At 41.4% G+C, this 22,579-nt stretch overlaps 1 protein-coding gene across 5 annotated transcripts in view; it reads left to right on the forward strand.

Moving 5' to 3' along the window:
- LOC122555487 (actin remodeling regulator NHS-like) overlaps nt 1-22,579 on the forward strand; it is a 416,299-nt gene that overhangs the window by 369,050 nt on the left and 24,670 nt on the right. For all 5 annotated transcript variants that reach the window (XM_087992981.1, XM_087992982.1, XM_087992983.1 and 2 more), the window contains one exon: nt 21,035-21,230. In XM_087992981.1, coding sequence (XP_087849107.1) covers nt 21,035-21,230 — 196 coding nt within the window. The remainder of the gene's footprint in view (nt 1-21,034; nt 21,231-22,579) is intronic.

Raw genomic sequence — 22,579 nt, forward strand, 5'->3', positions numbered from 1 at the left:
CCCACCTAGACCCCCTACCCTGTCCCTGTAACCCTGCATTTCCCATAATTACTCCTCCTAGCCTGCACATTATGGGTAACTTAGCACAGCCAATCCACCCAACCTGTACATCTTTGGACTGTGAGAGGAAACCTGAGGACCTGAAGGAAACCCACTCAGACATGTGGAGGACGTGCAAACTCCACACAGACAGTTGCCCAAGGCTGGAATCGAACACAGGTCCCTTGTGCTGTGAGGTAGCAGCGCTAGTCACTGTGCTGGTTCAACGTTTCTGCTGATTTTTATAATATCCTCGGGAGTCAGATTCTCTTCCTTTAGTAGTTGCGCTCTAAAAATACAACATCTTATGCTAAAGATAATGCTTTAATGAGACCATTTTTCAAATGGCCAAATTCATAGATTTCTGAAAGTTGTGTTAATGCAGGTCTTTATCTATCAAAAGGTTATTCAGAAGTTACATTTAAAGCAGGCCTTCAAGAATTTCTGAAGTCTGACTTTCAGTTCTGGTTGTAGAGACTGGGTCATTAAGTATATTCAAGGCTGGGATAACAGGTTGTTAATGGTAAGGGAATCTAAGGTTATGGGGAAAACACATGAGAGTGAAGCTGAGGATTATCATATCCGCCATGACCTTGTTGAAATGTGTAGCAATCTTGATGGGCCAAATGGCATATTTCTGCTCTTACGTCCTGTGGTTTTATATATAGTCTTTTCTCTGGTTAGGCCAGCATTTGTTTGCTCCGCTTGTCCATTGGGAGGCAGTGTGTGCTGACTTCTGAGGAACCAAATAGAGACAGGCCATCCTAGACTGGATATTGTGTAATGAGAAATGAATAATGGGCAGTCTAGCTGTGTGAGGCCCATAGAGGAAAATGACCATAATATGATAGAATTCTTCATGAAGAGGGAGAGTGCCATAATTGAATCTGAGACCACAATCTTCAATCTAAATAGAGAAAACTATGATGATATGAGGCGGGAGCTGGCTGTGGTAAATTGGGGAGTGTTACTTAAAGAGGTGACAGTAGATAGGCAATGGCAAACTGTTTGTAAGGAGTTGGCACATTCACAGCGCCAGGGACCCAGGTTCGATACTAGTCTCAGTCGACTGTCTGTGTGGAGTTTGCACGTTCTCCCCATGTCTGTGTGGGTTTCCTCCTGGTGCACTGGTTTCCTCCCATAATCCAAAGATGTGCAGGTTAGGTGGATTGGCTGTGCAAAATTGCCCATAGTGTTCAGGGATGTACAGTTTAGGTGGATTAGCAATGGGAAATGCATGGTTACAGGATCAGGGTATGGGGGTTGGGACTGGTTGGGATGGTCTTTGGAGGATCAGTGTGGACTCAATGGGCTGAATGGCCTGATTCTATGGAACCAACCCCCCCCCATCCCACGCTAAAGAATTCTAGAGATTGACGACCTATTGAGAGAAAAAGATTCCTCCTCACCTCTGTCTTAAAAGTGTGACACCTTACTTTGTGGTTTTACCCTGTGGTCCTGGACTTTCCCACAATGCATCCACCCTGTCAAATCCCTAAGATCCTCATACATTTCAACAAAGTTTCCTCTCAGTCTTGTAAATTCCATCGAGTACAGGCCCAACCTACACAACCTCTCCTCTTCAGAAAATCCTCCATACCTGGAATCAACCTAGTGAACATTTTCTTTACTATCTCCAATGTTAGTATAACTTACCTTAAATCAGGTGACCAAAACTGTTCACAGTATTTCAGGTGTAGTCTGACTTGTATAGTTGTAACAAAACCTCCCTATTTTTTATTTTCCATTTCTTTTGAGAGAAAGGCCAACATCCCATTTGCCTTCTATATTACCAGTAGAATTCGGATGCTAGCTTTTTGTAAAGTATGCACAAGGACTCTAAATCCCTTTGTGCTGCAGCTTTCTGAATGTTTTTTCCACTTAAATGATATTCAGCTCCCCTATTCTTGCTGAAAAAAGTGAACCGCTACCTTTCCACACACTGGATCAATACCTTGAGGAACCAAATAGAGACAGCCATCCTAGACTGGTATTGTGTAATGAGAAATGAATAATTGGCGGTCTAGCTGTGTGAGGCCCATAGAGGAAGAACTGGCACAATCTGATCTAATACTGGGACCATGCAGTCTAACACTGAGAGTGTGTGATCTCATACTGGGATCATGCAGTCTAATACTGAGATAGTGTGATCTAATACTGGGACTGTACAGTCTAATACTGGGAATATGTGATCTAATACTGTGACCATGCAGTCTAATACTGTGACCATGCAGTCTAATACTGAGATTATGTGATCTAATACTGGAACCATGCTGTCTAATACTGGGACTATCCAATCTAAAACTGGGACCATGCAATTTAATACTGGCACTATCTGATCTAATACTGGGATCATTAAGACTAATACTGAGACTGTGTGATCTAATACTGGACCATGCAGTCTAATACTCAGACTGTGATCTAATGCTGGGACCAGGCAGTTTAATACTCCCATTGAGTGATCTAATATTGGGACCATGCAGTGTAATACTGGGACCATGCAGTCTAACATTGGGACTATCTGATCTAACACTGGGGCCATGCAGTCTAATATTGGGTCTGTCTGATCTAATACTGAGACCATGCAAACTAATACTCTCACTGTCTGATCTAATACTGGGATCATGACACAGTGTGATCTAATATTGGGACCATGCAAACTAATACTCTCACTGTCTGATCTAATACTGGGATCATGACACAGTGTGATCTAATACTGGGGCCATGTAGTCTAATACTGAGACGGTGAGATCTAATACTTGGATCATTCAGTCTGATACTGAGACTGTGTGATCTAATATCAGCATCTTAAGATCTAATTCTGGACTTCGTGATCTAATTCTGAGGCATGTGATCAAATTCTGGGTGCATTTGGTCAAATACTGGGACCAAGCAGTCTAATACTGGGACTATGGGTTTGACTGGGACCATGAATCTAATACTGGAGCTGTGAGATCCAATGCGACCATGGAGACTAATACTGAGACTTTGAGATTTAATACTGGTACAATGCAGTCAAATACTGGGACTGTGAGCTCTAACACTGGGACGATGCAGTGTGATACTGGGACCATGCAGTCTAATATTGCAACTGTGTGATCTAATACTGGAACCATGCAGTCTAATACTGAAAGTATGTGATCTATTACTGAGACCATGCAGTCTAATACTGAGAGTGTGTGATCTAATACTGGGACCATGCAGTCTAATACTGGGAATTTCTGAACTACTACTACTACTGTGACCATGCAGTCTAATACTGAGACTGTGTGATCTAATACTGGAACCATGCAATCTAATACTCGGACTACCTGATCTAAAACTGGAACCATGCAGTCTAATACTCTCACTGTGTGATCTAATACTGGGACCATGCAGAGTAATATTGAAACTGTGATCTAATACTGGGATCATGCAGTTTAATACTCTCCTTGAGTGATCTAATATTGGGACCATGCAGTGTAATACTGGGACCATGCAGTCTAATACTGAGACTGTGAGATCTAATACTGGGACCGTGAGATCTAATACTGGGACCATGCAGTCTAATATTGGGACTGTCTGATCTAATACTGAGACTATGCAGTCCAATATTGAGTCTGTGAGATCTAATATTGGGACCATGCAATCTAATACAAGATAATACATGGCTTGGAAAGGGTGGACGCTAGGAAATTGTTTCCGTTAGGCGAGGAGACTAGGACCCATGGACACAGCCTTAGAATTAGAGGGGGTAAATTCAGAACAGAAATGCGGAGACATTTCTTCAGCCAGAGAGTGGTGGGCCTGTGGAATTCATTGCCGCAGAGTGCAGTGGAGGCCGGGACGCTAAATGTCTTCAAGGCAGAGATTGATAAATTCTTGATGTCACAAGGAATTAAGGACTACGGGGAGAATGCGGGTAAGTGGAGTTGAAATGCCCATCAGCCATGATTGAATGGCGGAGTGGACTCGATGGGCCGAATGGCCTTACTTCCACTCCTATGTCTTATGGTCTTATGGTCTTAATACTCTCACCGTGTTATCGAATACTGGGACCATGCAGTCTAATATTGGGACTGTCTGATCTAATACTGAGACCATGCAGTCCAATACTGAGACTGTGTGATCTAATACTGGGACCATGCAGTTTAATACTGGGACTGTGCGATCTAATACTTGGACCATACAGTCTAATGCTGGGACTGTGTGTTCTAGTACTAGGGCCATGCAGTCTAATACTAAGACTGTGTAACCTAATACTGGAACCATGCAGTCTAATACTCTCACTGTGTGATCTAATACTGGGACCATGAAATCTAATACAAACACTGTGTGATTTAATACAAGGACCATGCAGCCTAATACTCACTGTGTAACCTAATACTGGAACCATGCAGTCTAATATGGACACTGTGTGATTTGACACAGGGACCATGCAGTCTAATACTGAGGCGGTGTGATCTAATACTGGATTGTGCAGTCTGATGCTGAGACTGCGTGATCTAATACTGAGACCATGCAGTCTATTACTGAGACTGTGAGATCTTACACTGGGACCATGCTGTTTAATACTGATACTGTGTGATCTAATACTGGAACCATGCAGTCTAATACTGAGACTGTGTGATCCAGTACTGGGACCATGCCATCTATTACTGAGACTATCTGAAATAATACTGGGACCACATAGTCTATTACTAAGGATATCTGATCTAATACTGGGACCATGCAGTCTAATGCTGGGACTGTGTAATCTAATACTGGGACCATATAGTCTAATGCTGGGACTGTGATCTAATACTCAGACCATGCAGTCTACTACTGGTGCTGCGTGATATAATATTGGGTCCATGCAGTCTAATACTCTCACTGTATGATCTAATACTGGGACTATATAGTCTATTACTGAGACTGTGAGATTTTACACTGGGACCATGCTGTTAAATACTGACGCTGTGTGATCTAATACTGGGACCATGCAGTCTAGTACTGAGACAGTGTGATCCAGTACTGGGACCATGCAGCCTATTACTGAGACTATCTGATCTAATACTGGGACCATGTAGTCTATTACTGAAACTGTGTGATTGAATACTGGACCATACAGTCTAATGCTGGCACTGTGTGATCTAATATCGGACCATACAGTCTAATACTGAGACTGTGATCTCTATGGAGGTTCTTTGCTACATTGTAGTCTCGGAGCATGTTGTGTTGGTGCTCTGTATCTCCTCTCGTTAATTCAGCTCGGAAAAGCAATGTGGAACTGGACGTTTTAATTCACATCATGCCCGGATTCATACCATGTTTTCTGCCTAATTGATTGTTCAACTGAAGTAAGGGAATTACAATTTGCTACCACATTACCACAGTCCCAAAGCCCACCCACATGGAACCACCAGGATAGAGTTTTATATCTTCCCAGACACCAAGGCTGCAAAGTGACAAATAATTCAATATCATCAGCTCCTGAAGGTATCTGAGGAACATCCTAATTGTGTCAGTCAGATTACAGGACAGTCTTACTCACAATTGTGTCACTAGTGCAGTGTAAGAGCTCAATCACACTCATATCAATAATAAAGCATCAAGAGACAGTCAGCAATCATCGCCCTTGTGGTTGGCAAGTTATGCGCTCCACTTTGACAGCTGCCATACATACAGACATGTGGGAATACTGGTGAAGCATTATATTACATTATTTTTCTTCTTGATGAACGCTACACTGATGTTGAGATATATCAAGAGAAAGACAGAACTAAGCTTCATTATTTTGGGGAATGAGTTTTAGCAGTCCAAACGTGCATCCTTTTGGAGCGGCCTTCGATGGTGCAGTCACCTGCCACAAAGTTAAAGCACATTTTTGGGATGCCAGTGTTGGGACTACAGCAGAAGATATTGCCATATCAGTAGGAAGTCAGTGGTGGTGATATTTGACAGAGCTCCACAATGCGTAATATTGGCATTTAAAAACATCACCGATAACTGCCAAGAACAGCTGCAGGAAGGCTGCTCCCAGAAAGAGGATAAAAGGAAATATGACTCCCCTGCAGCACATCAGCCAATAACCAAAGCTAAATAGATGTCATGGGTATCCAGCAACATGTGCTGCTCTTGATGCCTGCACCCCCCCCTCCCTTTGTACAACTCGGAGAGCATATAAGTGAGATCTGAAACTACCATTTGTAAGTTGGGAGGGGGTTAAGTGCTGCTTTTGCTCCCCAGTTTTCTTTCCCCAAATAATAATGTTACAATTCTTGCTGTAAACTTTAGGGGTTTTCAACATTTCCTTGTAATGATGTACAGTCCATATGTACAAAGTTAAAAATCACAGGTTTATTTGGAAGCACTAGCTTTTGGAAGACTGCTCATTCACCAAGTGGTTGTGGAGAATAAGATTTTAAGACACAGAATTTGAACATATATGCAGTCCATATGTAACATGTCACGTGTTGCTCCATGTGCTCTGCGAAAGGGTGCACCACGTTCCTTTTCCTGCTTGGATCCAAAGCAGGTGTGAGTGTTCATATATTCATATCGCAAAGAGGAACAACCCGATAAACTTCATCAGCGGGAGTATGCAGCTTTTGTCGGGATGCTTCGGATCCCAAGACCAGTGCTAGCAAGTGACTGGCAGTGAAAAGAGAACAGACACTAGTTCTCTACACTCCTCCAATCTGGCCTCAAGCACATGCTGCATCAGTCCACCAATGGTAGACGTGACTTGAGTTGCCTAAGCTCAGGAATGCCAAGTATATGTGGAGTTTGCATGTTCTTCCCATGTCTGCATGGGTTTCCTGTAGGTGCCCCGGTTTCCTCCCACAGTCCACTGATATGCAGGTTAGGTGGGTTGGCTGTGCTAAATTGCCCATAGTGTCAGAGTTGTGCAGGCAAGTGGATTGGCCATGGGAAATGTGAGTTTATAGTATTAGGGTTGGGTGCAACTAGATGGGCCGAATGATCTCTTTCTGCACAGTAGGGATTCTAATAAGCACTTCCTTGTCTTTTAAATGCTAGCATGATAGTTTGAGCAGCCTTCGTTTGTGCTGTAACATTTTACAAAGGTAATATTATGGAAATACTCATGTCGGGTGTTCTTACACCTCACACAATTTTACTCACCTGTGGCCGGACTGGAGTAGGTGGACGTTACTTGGGAATGTGCCTCAGACCCACCCATTTCCCACTCAGCCACTTAATCTAATTCTTACTAATAGAAATGGGTTGTGCTATGGCGTTGCTTCATCTTCTTAAAATTTATTTATGCATTGAAGGTGGACATGCCTCAGAATGATCATTGGTCCAATTCCACTTTCATGCAAATTCCCAATTTGACATCTTTGACCTCTTTGGTTTTAATGGCAGGCATGTCACTGGAGGCATAATGTCACAGACAGTACTTCTAAAGCTACCCATTTTGTTTTGGTCAGTAATGGTACATTCTGGATTAAAAGAAGCAGCGGGTTGTGTATGGATAATAATTGCTTTTGCAAATTCAGACAGTCGGTGTTTAAATTTCATCGCCTCTTCTCTCAAACTGACATTGTTTGCTTCATTTTATATCTATATCCATTGAGTTATTTTACAAACTTCAAAGAAGACCATTTACTCCTCGGAAACAACCGAGTCAATCAGCTTTTCTGTTTGGAATTCTCAACTCACTTATTCATGACTACCATGGTCATTGCATATTTCTAAAGAACTCAAATAGTTCAATAAACGTTTAGAAGATCTCAATCTTCTCGCTTTCAATTTCTCTATCTGCACCAACATCTGATTTTTGAGCTCGAGAGTGTTTGTTTTGTTACAGATGCTTCCTTTACACCAATATCCGCTGCTGGAGGGAACATCCTAACATGTTTACACTGTTACCTGAAATCTTCAACAACTGGCCTTCTGCATTCAGTGGTAAAAATGGAGCATTGCTAAAAAACAAAAGATGAGACAGAGGTTCTTGCTGGATCTTCTTTATGCTATTGAAGACACAATGTGACGCTATGAAACAGGAAATTCTTGATGAATAGAGTATTATACACCATAAACTGGCTTTCTGACCATTTGCCGGCATCACTACTGTGATGGAATTCCACCAGAATGATTAAGCCAGTCTTTCATGCGTTGTTTAGTTTCTTTTAGTTTCACTAGTATTCAGAACGAATATTGTGACATAGCAGCATAGAAAATAGAAGTGGCAGAAAGCCATTTGCCCATCAAGCCATATTTGACATGATCATGGCTGACCCTTTTATTGCAACACCATATCAACACCACTCTCTCCCTACACCCTTCAACACCATTAACCCCTCGAAGTCTGTCTGATTCTTTCCCTAATATATTCAGTGAGTTGGCTTCCACAACCTTCTTGCTAGGTTCAGAGGGGATTGCAGTCAGTTAGAGAGTACTGTCACAGTCAAGGGGCTCATCTGATTTCAGTCCAGGGTGTTGATTGGGATCACTCCTGTGGATGAGGTTGAACCTGTTTGCAGATTACAGCGATGCCAAGTCAGAATGCTGTGATTGATCAGTCTGGGAGCTGGTAAACTGGTTTTTCCTGTGATGAGACAAAGGAAGGGCCAGAGTGTGATGACAAGAGCACTTTGTGGTGAAGCAGGAGCAAGGCAGGTGGTGAGGTTTCCTCAGCGGGTAGCAAGAACAGAGGGCAGGGAGGATCAGTAGCCTTGGAAGATGGGGTGGGTGAGAGCTGTTGAATGGACATGACACTTGCAATAATGAGAATTAGTGAGAGGAGTGTGCATGGGTGGAGTATGAGTGATAGTGGCGTCCTGAGTGTGAGGTAGCAGGGAGAAGATGGTGGAGCATGAAAGATCATTAACTTCTCCCTACACCATTTGTGTTGTTTCATGTGGGACACTGCACTGACCTGGGCTGCCACTTAGGTCCAGGCTGGCAAGATCTTGGTGGCACGTACTCCTTTACCAGTCAGAGGGAAAAACACTGCCCTCCTTGCCACCAGCATCTCTGTGTCCCTGTTGGCAAACGGGTGTAGAAGGATGGGTTAGTAAATTTGCGGATGACACTAAGGTCGGTGGAGTTGTGGACAGTGCAGAAGGATGTTGCAGGTTACATAGGGACATAGATAAGTTGCAGAGCTGGGCTGAGAGGTGGCAAATTGAGTTTAATGTGGAAAAGTGTGAGGTGATTTACTTTGGAAGGAGCAGCAGGAATATAGAGAAATGGGCTAATGGTAAGATTCTTGGCAGTGTAGATGAGCAGAGCGATCTTGGTGTCCATGTACATAGATCCCTGAAAGTTGCCACCCAGGTTGATAGGTTGTTAAGAAGGTGTGTGGTGTATTAGCTTTTATTGGTAGAGGGATTGAGTTTCGAAGCCATGAGGTCATGTTGCAGCTGTACAAACCTCTGGTGCAACTGCACTTGGAGTATTGTGTACAGTTCTGGTCACCGCATTATAGGAAGGATGGGGAAGCATTGGAAAGGGTGCAGTGGAGATTTACCAGGATGACGCCTGGTATGGAGGGAAGGTCTTATGAGGAAAGGCTGAGGGACTTGAGGCTGTTTTCGTTAGAGAGAAGGAGATTAAGAGGTGACTTAATAGAAACATACAAGATGATCAGAGGATTAGATAGGGTAGACATTAAGAGCCTTTTTTCTCGGATGGTGATGGCAAGCACGAGGGGGCAGAGCTTTCAACTGAGAAGTGATAGATATAGGACGGATGTCAGAGGTAGTTTCTTTACTCAGAGAGTAGTAGGGGGTGTGGAATTCTCTACCTGCAACAGTAGTAGACTCGCATCTTTAAGGGCTTTTAAATGGTCATCGGATAAATAAATGCATGATGATGGAATAACTAGGTTAGGTGGGCTCCAGATTGGTTTCACAGGTCGGCACAAGATCGAGGACCGAAGGGCCTGTACTGCGCTGTAATGTTCCCTGTTTTATGAGAAGCTAACTTGCCAGTAAGAGCTCTTTCCTTAGGGAACACCAAAGCACCAGTGTGTGAGACAGCGGTTCCTCTATCCTGCCTGAAGTGCACAGAAGCTGGTGTTTGCAGATGGTGTCACTTGCATGATCATTGTAAAGTATCCACCTCTCCTCTGCACAATTGTAGGGGGCCAGTTGCTAAATACTGAGCTGAAGAGCGGGAGACTGCATGAGAAAAGCCAGTATAGGACATAGTGGACCAGACCCCATGAATCTCGCTTGAAAAACACTTTACCAATAAAAAGGGACAGTTCAACCATCTGATACAAACCTTTTCACAGAAAGGCTATCTTTCAGCAAGTGTAGAAACTGATACTCACCAATTAATTATTGCTACTGTAAGATACTTTGGGACTGCTGGTCTGATTCATAACAAATTTAGTCTTTTTTTTGTGGAGGTATGATGTTGGTTCTCCTCTTCCAGTCAATAAGACTTAAAGAGATTGATCATGACTGTAGGCCAATGGATAATCACTTATTTAATCTTAAAACAAGCTTCTTGTGCTGGTTGGTGATATATGTAAGGAAATTAAACATATTTGATTTGATTTATTACTGTCACACGTCCCGAAGTCTTATATGCTTTAGAGGCAGATCGTACTGTACAAGTGCATTAGGGTAACAGAACAGAGTGCAGGATAGTGTTCCAGTAACTGAGAAGGTGCAGAGGGAGAGAGAGATCAGAATTAACATTTGCGAGTCCATACAGAAGTTGGATAACAGCAGGGAAGAAGCTGTTCTTAAATCTGTTCATGCATGTATTCTAACGTTCATATCTTCTCCCCCAGGGAACTGGGCAGGAGAGAGTATAACCAGGGTTAAACCAGGATCTTTGATTATATTGCTTGCTTTCCTGAGGCACTAGGAAGAATAGGTGGAGTTAATGGATGGAAGGCTGGTTTGCATGGTGGACTGAGCTGTATTCACAACTTCCTGTAGTTTCCTGCGGTCTTGGGAAGAGTAGTTACCATACCCCATTGTAATGCATCCAGATAGGAAGTAGCACTGAAGCCCTAAATACTAGCTCAACAGAGGGTCTATTGTAGATACCTGTATTTAGTTTCATTTGGAACTGCGTTTACTATTTTATAGGCTCTGTAGAAAGAATAGTTTCTTCTGACAAAACAGACTCCCTTTGTCTCATTGGAGAATGAGACATCTATGAAAGAAGATAAACGTGTTTGAAAACCCAAACTATAGCTAATTACTCCCCACGGCATCCTTAATATGCACCCCTCAAAGATCTTTGCCAGAGAAGAAAATAGCAGCCTTCACAGAAGGAAAACTGGTCACTATAGTGATGACACTACGTCAAGAATGAATTCTGGACAGCTCTCATGCTAGTCACAAGGGCAAGCTCCTGACTGAGGAAGGAATGTGAGTAAACATCACTTGGTACTCCACTGTAGAGCTAATCAGTTATGCTGGGACCAAGAGATTTTCATCATTTGATTGCTGCCTTCACATTAAAGACAGAAGTTTGCTGCAATGGTTCTGTGCGAAAGAGAGCTCAATAGGAATAGAAGAAGGTTTGCTAAAGAGACGCACGCAGAGAAGGTGGTGAAGCAGGGTGTGTCTGATCAAAAGTGCTACACATGAAGTACAGGTAGTTCCCAGATAGCGTGCGTTTTGGCAGTAGGATTTGGCTATAACATCGCTGAAGAATTAGGGAATGGTATTTTCGAGAACACTTACCTCCATTGGCAATAGCGCGATTCCAGCGGGGATCGGTTTGTGCACTTCATTCTGCCCATGTGCCAAGGTCCGCGCTGTTCTCTGCATGTGCGATGTTGGTGCCAGTCTTCATGCCGTTCTGCACATGTGCTGATGTCTGCACCATAGTCTTTGCGCGGTTCTGCGCGTGCGCAATGTCAGCACCAGTCTTCGTGCCGTATTGCGCATGGGTCGATGACAGCTGCCAAAAGAGCAGCTTTCTGTGATAGAGACTGTGCAGAGAGCAGCTTTCTTGCATTTTTTAAAAACAATGTACTGTGTTAAATTTACTTTTGTTTCTTTAACAATTATGACTTCAACCTTCATTCAGGCTGTGCTAGACTTTGTTTTAGAGGTTTGGGTGATTTCTGAGTGACCGTGAGTGATATTTTTTGTTGGTCTGCCCCTAAATCCAGGCTACCCATAGGCCCCATTATTTCGATTAAGCAATTTTCCATTAAGTGAGGTTTCGCTGGAACATAACTACGGTGTTATCGGAGAACTACCTGTAAGTGTTTCATTCTCCATTTTCCGCAGGCATTGGTTTCCAGAGGATATGTGCTTACTCTCAGTAATAGATCAAAATGTCTCCAATTGTGCTTTGCTTCATTAGATCCAAATTAAGAACTGCTCACTCCTGAACCCCAGCTTCTTTCACATTGAGGATCCTTGAAAATAAAAGTTTGACCCTCGGTGTATTTTTCTGTACAAGTTTAACTCCATTGAAGCACATGATGCAAGAACATTTTCTTACAATTCTGAGGCGCTGTCAGAATACTTAACAGGGATGAACATAAAATATCTACCAACGTACTAGGCTGTTTATTTTTGCGAGGCAGTTTTGTTACTTCAAAAGTTTTGCTGGCTTTGTTCCAATCGTGTGATGGGCACTTAACACCCAGCCATTTACAGGAGATGGAATTGAATTGTGAAACTATTCATAACAGAATAACTATTCAGAATAGGCCATAGAATAGGCACTGGAGACCTTTTGTTACATGTATAGAGAGACTTCACAGATAGAAGCTTCAATGACAAATGCTTCAGGACATTTGACTTTAAATCTGCTGGTTTCAGATTTGTTCATATCAAATCAATGCAGCTGATTCACAAACGGTATGTGATTTGTTCATTTCAACTTTAAAACACAGGAAGAACTGAAATAAACCATTAAAGATTAATGATTTGGAGATGCCGGTGTTTGACTGAGGTGTACAAAGTTAAACATCACACAACACCAGGTTATAGTCCAACAGGTTTAATTGGAAGCACACTAGCTTTCGGAGGGCTCAATCCTAACACACAGAATTTATAGCAAAAATTTACAGTGTGATGTAACTGAAATTATACATTGAAAAATTGATTGGCTGTTAAACCTTTCATTTGTTAGAATGCCATGATGGTTTCACTTCTTTCATGTGTAAATCACAAAACCTTTTTTTAAAAAGTTGCATTCTCAGGTTAGCTGTTAACAATGGTGACAGCTAGACAATATGTTGAAGGTGTTAGCCTCCTGTGTTCTCTGTCTATGCCATGATGTTTAGATTGATTTACATGAATTTATGCAGTTTTTGAGCTCAGAGTTCTACATGAATGCATGCAGTTTTTGAGCAAAGTACAATGTAACCCTGCAAGTACAAATTCACACCACAAAATATATGTATGCATGTGGGTCTTTGTCTGTCTGTGTGTGTGTGTCTGTCTGGGTTGGGGGTTCTGAGTGTGAGAAAGTGTATGTGTGTGTGTATAGTGAGTGCAGAGTGTCTTAAGTCTGTGAGGGGGTGTATGTGTGAGTGTGGGCGTGTGTGTGTCTGTGAGGGTGTGTGTGGGTGTCTGTGTGCGCATCTGTGTATATATGTGTCCGTGTGTATGTGTGTGTATAGGAGTGCCTGTGTGTGTGTGTTAGAGTGTGTGTGTGTGTGTAGGAGTATGTGTGCGTACGTGTATAGTGCAATGGTGGTCACCTGTAATGTGACATGAACCCAAGGTCCCGGTTGAGGCCCTCCCTATGGGTACCGAATTTAGCTATCAGCCTCTGCTCAGCCACTTTTCGCTGCTGCCAGTCCCGAAGTCCGCCTTGGAGGATGGTCACCCGAAGGTCCAAGGTCAAATGTTTTGGACCACTGAAGTGTTCCCCAACTGGGAGGGAACACTCCTGTCTGTTGATTGTTGTGCGGTGCCTGTTCATCCGTTGTCGTAGCCTTTGCTTGGTTTCCCCAATGTACCATGCCTCAGGGTATCCTTGCCTGCAATGTATAAGATAGACAACGTTGGCTGAGTCACATGAGTACCTGCCATGTGCAAGGTGGGAGGTGTCCCCACGCGTAATGGTGGTATCTATGTCCATACTCTGACACGTCTTGCAGCGCCTACCGTGACAGGCTTGTATGGGGTTGTCCTGAGAGCTGGCAGCTTGCTACGAACAATGATCTGTTTGAGGTTTGGCGGTTGTTTAAAGGCAAGTAGTGGAGGTGTGGGGAAGGTCTTGGTGAGGTGCTCATCCTCATTGATGAGCACTCATTGATAATATGTTGCAGGTCACGAAGAACATGGCACAGTTTTTCAGCTCCTGGGAAATACCTAACAACAAAAGGTACCCTATTGGTTATAGCACGTGTCTGTCTGCTGAGGAACTCATTATGGTTCCTTGCTGTGGCACGTCGGAACTGGCGGTCAATGAGTTGGGCATTGTACCCGGTTCTTGTGAGGGCATCCCTGAGTACTTCCAGGTGTCGGTCATGTTCCTCATCATCTGAGCAGATCCGGTGTATGTAGAGGGCTTGTCCACAGGGGATGGCTGTTTTAATATGTTTTGGGTGGAAGCTGGAGAAGTGTAGCATTGTGAGGTTGTCTGTGGGTTTGCGGTAGAGTGTGGTGCTGAGGTGTCCATCCTTGATGGAGACGCATGTGTCCAAGAATGAGACAGATAGTTGAGAGTAGTCCATGGTGAGGTTGATGTTGGGCTGAAACTTGTTGATGTCACTGTGTAGTTTTATCAGTGACTCTTCACCATGGGTCCAGAGGAAGAAAATGTCGTCAATGTGTACAATGTTGGTTGGAGATCCTGCATAAAGAAGAAGTCTTGTTCGAACCTGTGCATAAAAATGTTGGCATATTGGGGTGCAAATCTGGTCTCCATAGCTGTTCCGCGTGTCTGGATGAGGAACTGGTTGTCAAAGGTGAAAACGTTGTGATCAAGGATAAAGCAGATGAGTTGTAGGATGGTGTTTGGAGATTGGCAGTTGTTGATGTTGAGTACTGAGGCTGTTGCCACGATGCCATCATTGTGGGGGATGCTGGTGTAGAGTGCGGAAACATCCATTGTGACGAGGAATGTTCCCGGTTCGACTGGTCTGTGGGTGCTGAGTTTCTGTAAGAAATCCGTAGTGTCGCGACAGAAGCTGGAGACACACAGATACTCCTACACACACACACACACAGACACACACACAGGCATTCCTATACACACGGACACACATATACACAGACGCGCACACAGACACCCACACACACCCTCACAAACACACACACTCCCACACTCAAACATGCACCCCCTCACAGACTTAAGATACTTTGCACTCACTATACACACACTCATACACTTTCTCACACTCACAACCCCCAACCCAGACAGACACACACACACACAGACAGACAAAGACCCAAATGCACACATATATTTTGTGGGGTGAATTTGTACTTGCAGGGTTACATTGTACTTTGCTCAAAAACTGCATGCATTCATGTAGAACTCTGAGCTCAAAAACTGCGTGAATTCATGTAAAACCCCGTTGTCTCACTTTTTAGATTAGAATCAATCTAAACATCATGGCATAGACAGAGAACACAGGAGGCTAACACCTTCAACATATTGTCTAGTTATCACCATTGTTAACAGCTAACCTGAGAATGCAACTTTTTAAAAAAAGGTTTTGTGATTTATACATGAAAGAAGTGAAACTATCATGGTATTCTAACAGATGAAAGGCTTAACAGCCAATCAATTTTTCAATGTATAATTTCAGTTACATCACACTGTGAATTTTTGCTATAAATTCTGTGTGTTAGGATTGAGCCCTCCACTACCACCTGATGAAGGAGTGACGCTCCGAAAGCTAGTGTGCTTCCAATTAAAACTGTTGGACTATAACCTGGTGTAGTGTGATTTTTAACATTAAAGATTAAGCTAGTGCTAAACTCATCGAATAAAGAGTTTATTCAAAGAGTGGGACAAATTAAAATCTAATTGTTCTCTAAATGGTTAATTACATTCAACTATTGCATATATTAATTTTAAAATGTAGTTCTCCAAAAGATAAATATTTGTATATACTTATCTAAATAATAGTGACATAGCAATTTATATTACTAGTTTTCTGTTAAAATTGTCACTGTGTAGCCAATGAATGCTTTCTCTTTAACTGAAAAAAAACACATTACAAAATAATATTTATTGAAAAGAATTGTTGAAAATGCCCAGGGGAGGGCAACACCTCTGACCATAGAATGATATAGCATGGATACAGGCCCTTCGGCCCAACTCATTCCATGCTGACCAGATTTCCTAAACTGAACTAGTCCTGTTTGCCATTAGATTTATGGAGCAGAATTGGATCCAACACTATACAACACAAGATTTGGCAGTTAAGGTGCTTAATCACATGAGACGTCAGACATCAGTCACTTTGTGGTGAGGAAGCTTCCCATGATTACGTTAGAGATGGGAATGGTAAACACAGCCACTTGAGCTAGGATGTCAACTGGACTGTCAATAATCAGGGATGAAAATGGAGCAGCTTGGCTATCCTGTGCCTCCTGAATGTTGCCCAGCAAGCCCTGTCGGGTTTCTTGTGGATTACAGGATAGTTCCTCATTGTCAGGCAGTCTTTACCTACTGGATGGGCCAGTATTGGGAAGGTGTAGTGTGGTGGACCCTGAAAGCCTTGCCCCTATCCTTGCCTCTAAACTCTCTGCTTCTCCAGGGTTCATTTACATTACTCAACATTCTGTATACACTGCCAACTGGGCAGGGTGTGGAGGGACAAATCTGCAGGGAAATTGCAGAGGGGTGCCAACACCGTAGAGTTGTTTAATGTGAGACTTCAATTACCCAAATATAGACTTGAATACTGGTAGTGTAAGGGGCAGCAAGGGATAGGTGTTTCTAGATTGGCTGAGGAGAATTTCCTACAGTAGTGTGTGTGTAGTCCAACAAGAAAGGATGCACATACTGTTGGATCTGTTTCTTAATGTAATCCAATTGGATCAAACGTTATTGGGTAATATTTAGGAGACAATGTTCATTGTACCATATTGATGATGGAGAATAACTGTAGTCAATCCAGATTAAGAAAATTCAACTGGTGGAGAACCAACATCAAATAGAATAAGAATGAGCTGGGCAGGATAGATTGGAGTGAAAAGTTGGCAGGAGAAATGAGAAATATGCAATGAGCTACCTTCAAAGAGAAGATGGTTTGTGTGCAGTCAAGGTATATTCTGTCAAAAGGGAATAGTAAAACAAACAATAGAATTCACTGGATGACAAAGGAGATGGAAATCAAAATAATAAACAGAAAGTGTGCTATGACCAGTGGAAGGTACAATTAAGAACCAATTATGAATGCAGAAGGTTCAGAGGGGAGGTGAAAAAGCGTATTATAGAAGCAAAGAGGAATTATGAGAAAAGACTGGCAGCTAACGAAATGGGGAATACCAACATCTTCTAGAGGTGTATACATAGGAAGAGCGTGTTAAAGGAGGAGTAGGGCTGATGAGGGACCAACAAGATGATTTACACATGGAGTCAGGAGAGCATGGCCAATACAGTAAATGAATACTCTTTATCTGCTTTTACCAAAGTGGGAGGTGCTATCCAGAATCATGATGATATGGAAAGACAGTAGATGGGTTCAGAAGTAAGATAGAAGAAGTTTGGGAAACACTGATGGTACTCAGAGTTGACAAGGCACTGCAACTAGATGAGATGGATCCAAAGATATTGAAGGAAGTAAGAGTAGAAATTGCAGGTGCTCTGGCCATAATGTTCCCATCTTCCCTAGAGTGCAGAAGATTGGGGAATTTCAAAGATCACAGCCATGATCAAAGAGGCTTGTAAAGAGAAGCCTGGCAACTACAAACCATTCAGTTGAACTTCAGTGATGCGAAGCTTCCAGCAACAATTCTTCAGAATATTATAAGTAGTCACATGGAAAAAGGTGGATTGAATAGGAAGATTCAGCATGAATTCCTAAAGGGGAAATTTTCCTTTAACTAACTTATTGGAGTTTCTGAAAGCAGAAGCAGGAAAGGTGAATGAGGGTAATACATTGATAAGGTATACATTTGATTATAATGCCATGTGATAGATCGGTGAGAAAAGTTATAGCTTATTCAACAAAAGGGACAGTAGTAACATGAATACAACATTGTATGAGTGATAGGAAGCAGAGAGTAATATTCATTAGATATTTTTCAGGCTGGGGGAAAATAACTAGTGGAATTCCCTAGAGATCAGAATTGGGACACTTGCGTTTTAATAATGTATAATAATAATCTAGATCTTGGTGCATCGTGGACAGTTTCAAAGTTTGCAGATGATAGAACACTTGGAAGCATTGCAAACTGAGAGAAGGACAGTTTAGAATTACAGAAGGACATTGACAAGTTGAGGGATTGGGCAGATAGGTGGTAGATGAAGTTCAATACAGAGAAAAGTGAGATCATGTATTTTGGACAGAAGGACAGGGACAATATAAAATAAGGTGTATGATTCTCAAGGGGGTGTGAGAGCAGATGGACCTTGGTGTATATGTGCACAGATCATTAAAGGTGACAGGACAAGTTGAGTGAGCAATTAATAAAACAGACAGTATTCTCAGCTTTATTAAAAGGTTTATAGAGTACAAGAACAAGAACATTATGCTGATGTATTGTCTACTGTTCCGGGTGCCACATCATAGGAAGATATGAATGCATTGGAAAGATTGCAGAACAGATTTACATGAATAGTTCAAGAGATGGGAAATTGCAATTATGAGTAGAGATTGAAGAAGTTGGGATAGTTTTTCTTGGAGAGAAGAAGGCTAAGAAGAGATCTGACAGATGACTTCAAAGTTGTGAGAGGGCTGGTTCGAGTAGATCAGGAGAAATTGTTCTTGCTCATAAAAGGATCAAGAACAGAAAAGCACAGATTTAAAGCGATCTGCAAAAGAAGCAAATGGCATTTGAGAAAAACCTTTTTCACAAAACAAATGGTTAGGGTTTGGAATACATACCCTGGAAATGTGGTGGAGACAGTGTCACTCAAGGCATTCAAAAGGGCATACAAATAATGTACAAGGGTTACAGTGAACGGGAGAATGGCACTAAGTCTCTTGGATAGCTAGTGCAGACACATTGGACTGAATGGCTTTTTCTCTACTGTAACACTTCTGCAGGACATCTGGGATTTGAGGGAACCGGCCAAGGGTGTAACTCCTTAATATATCAAAGTTTATGAAATTAACAACACAAGAACCAAGGAAGAAGCATGAGTTACAGTAAATGGATTAATGTCAATTAAGGTACAAAAAGAGAACTGAAGAGAGCAAAATGAAGATTGAATTAAGTGAGCAAGAAGAAATAAATAAAATTTCCAAAATAATTCATTTTAATTTTTAATAAATATCCAGAATTAAACCTGAAACAGTGAAACTCCACATATGATGTTGTTAATCATCTGGATCAGAGAGATTGACCACCAGTTGAAATAGAAGTTAATGTAGCTATGGTTCGTGGTCATACAAGGTTGTGTGTGAATTTCGGTTGAGGAATGCCAGATACAGTGGCTTTACCTGATGGTTGGCTGCTCAAATAAACAAGCATGATCCTTCAATTGGTCATCAAAGGCAAAACACACACTATAGTCAACCAACCCACATTTATAACATTCAAAACACATTATCTATCCACTGTCAGATGTGATTTTGTAAATTAGCCACACTTGCTGCCCAATTTTGAGTGCTGAATAATCACACTAATAACCAATTCTTGGGCTTGTAACATGATCCATTTATGCTTACTATGAACATATGGACCCTCTTCATGTAAACAAAATAAATTTGTTCAAATTTTGCAAAATTTTGGAATTACCTGAGAGCTGAGGAAGCTTATTGTTCCCTATTGCTTTCTCCATGGAAACACCTTGGCCAATCAGAATTGACTTGCCAGTCAATATAACACACTTTTCTACTGTTGTATAAATTGTTGTGATTGTTTGAAATTTGGCATTCTTCTGTTTGTCTTGATAAAGGCAAGTTCGTGCATTTTGGCAACATCTCCCTCTTTCCAAGAAATTACTGTGAGCTGTTATAATGGGTGAAAAATCCTATTGAGTTTAACCAATATTGCATCAAAATATGTATTGTGAAATCATTTATTTTCTTAATCTTTTTAAATAAGCAAGAAAATTGTCAAAAAATAGCTTTGTTTACATTATAGCCTTCAAATAATATCACAATATCTAATGGTTGGTGTTGTATTGTTGATATTAATTGCACGCTTCAGCAAAATTGTCTAAGTATTTTTCTTTCTTCATTTGTTTTCATTTTGATCGCTTTTCTCGGTGATTAACCTTCAATAGATTTACTAAGTATGTGTGTTCTTCAGTTTTAGATTTAAGTGCTTCGTTGAAATATAAAGGAGCACAGTTTCATGAAGAAATGGTAATCCTTTCCCTTTAACCTGAAAGAGAGTAGAGCAGATGGATGTGTGTCATTGGCATCACAATACTGCCCCCAGTGGTTCAGCTGGTAAATGAAGGTAGCGAAGACCCAAGGAAACCAGAAAGGTCCCAGGTCTGTCATGAGGCAATGATATTGTTAAGGTTTTGATTCATGGACCTTGACCTTCTGAACAGAGAGAAAACTTCAGTAAGGGTTCCCACTTGTTATCAAGCAAAACCCATTGCTAGATTTGTCAATGTTAGAGCGGTGAGGTCAGCATCCAAATTAATGCCCTTCAGATTGAAACGCTGTTGAACCCCAATTCTATTCACTTCTGAACTATAGATATTTACTCAATATACCAGAGCGTCATAAGCACCTGTGAAGCCACGTCCATAAAATGTGTCAGCTCCTTCAAGAGATGAGGGGAGAAAATGAAATAAAAGGGGTTGTGGTTGTGGTTGATATTGCGGTTTGCGTGATTTGCTCAATGTATCATGTGGTTGTAAAAAAGCAGGAAAGGTTTGCCAAGCATATGTTCATGGAGAAGGTTCAACGTAACTTGGTTCTTTCATGTAATATTTCTGTTGTCATCCGAGTATACAGTCATTATCAAATTCTACTCTTTTACAGTCCGTTCCATCAACAGATGGTGACAGTGATATGATCGATTTAGGTCAAAGACCGAAAAATCCAGTACCGAACATTCCTACGACACTAGACAGGCAAACAAATTGGAGCAAAGATCTACCTCTTCCTACTCCAGAACAGAAGATGCGTCAGCAAGCTGAGGCTATTTCTTCCTGTGTTATTCCCATCAATGTGACTGGTACAGTTTCACCTTTTTGTATTGATAGAGAAAAAGCTATGCAGAATCAGGGTTGAGTAAATGCACAGAAAATGTACTTTCACATCTGTGTGGAATTTTGTAGGAATATGAAACTTCTCATGATTTTGTACAAATGATCATTCTCGATAGTGACTACATGCCCCCATTCTGATAGACAGTGGGAACCTGAACTTGATCATACCCTTATCCAACGCCCACGTCCACCATATACCACATATGTACCCACACATAAACACAGTACCCGCACATAAACACAGTACCAACACATAAACATACCAACCAACCATAAATAAACCACCTACACATCCACATACACACCAACCAACCACACATAATCATACTGCTTATACATGAACACAACATTTACATGTGAACACACCGTCCACATGTAAGCACACCATTTGTATATAAACATAAATCCGTACACAAAAAAACTGTGCACACAGACTGGTGTTTCCTAGGAAACAATCAGGAAAATAAACATAAGTTGGTTTCTACTCTTTAGGTAGAGAATAATGTAGCCGTTAACAGGATTACATTTGATTTTATTTCGTGAATATAGAGAATTACAAGTCATTCTAAAGTTTCATTCATTTCTCATAGTTCAAAATCTAATATGCAGCATTAGGTTCATAAAAACACTTTTTTTGCAATTATTATTGGTGAATATTACATTAAATGATACTTTCCTGTTAAAGATTTAAGGTTTAATAAATCCAGTTCCTTTATGCACTTCTTTTATAGTGTGTATGCCTTTAAATACACTTGATAATGTATGTTAAATTAGCAAAGATTCAAATTTGTATCCACTATTATATAGTAATTTAAATTTGGTCATGATTGTATGAATTTGAAAAGAGAAATTAGTGAATAGGCAAAGCTTTCTGAACGTTTGTTCAAAGCTGAATTTTCACACTAGCAATCCATCATAATAGTTAGTAAGATTAATGCCCCCATGTAAACATACTAAAGTACAAACCAATGTTTTAGTCATTTGGTTGAATTACACTTTAAGTACTTAAAGCAAAATAATTATTTTCAGACACACAATGGTTTACAAAAATCTAGAGGATCTTATACTGTGTTCTCAACAGTGTTGCTGTTGGAAGGAGACCATGACAGTGTCTCATCAAGTTTGCCTCAAGAGTAGCTGAGTCACAGTTTTATTTTCAGGCCTCCATTCAGTAAGGTGTTCCTTACCCTGGATTTCTACAATTAGCCTCAGCTTTCCTGGTTTAGGGAGTGGTCAGGCCAATCTGGAATATGTTGCTGATTGGTATCCATTGGCTCCTGCTGCTCCTGATTAGTAGTTAAGAACAGGATTGGTC

This window comes from Chiloscyllium plagiosum, unplaced genomic scaffold, assembly GCF_037043375.1.
Source record: "Chiloscyllium plagiosum isolate Xiang-an unplaced genomic scaffold, Cpla_swu_hap1 HiC_scaffold_12, whole genome shotgun sequence".
Classification (NCBI taxonomy): Eukaryota; Metazoa; Chordata; class Chondrichthyes; order Orectolobiformes; family Hemiscylliidae; genus Chiloscyllium; species Chiloscyllium plagiosum.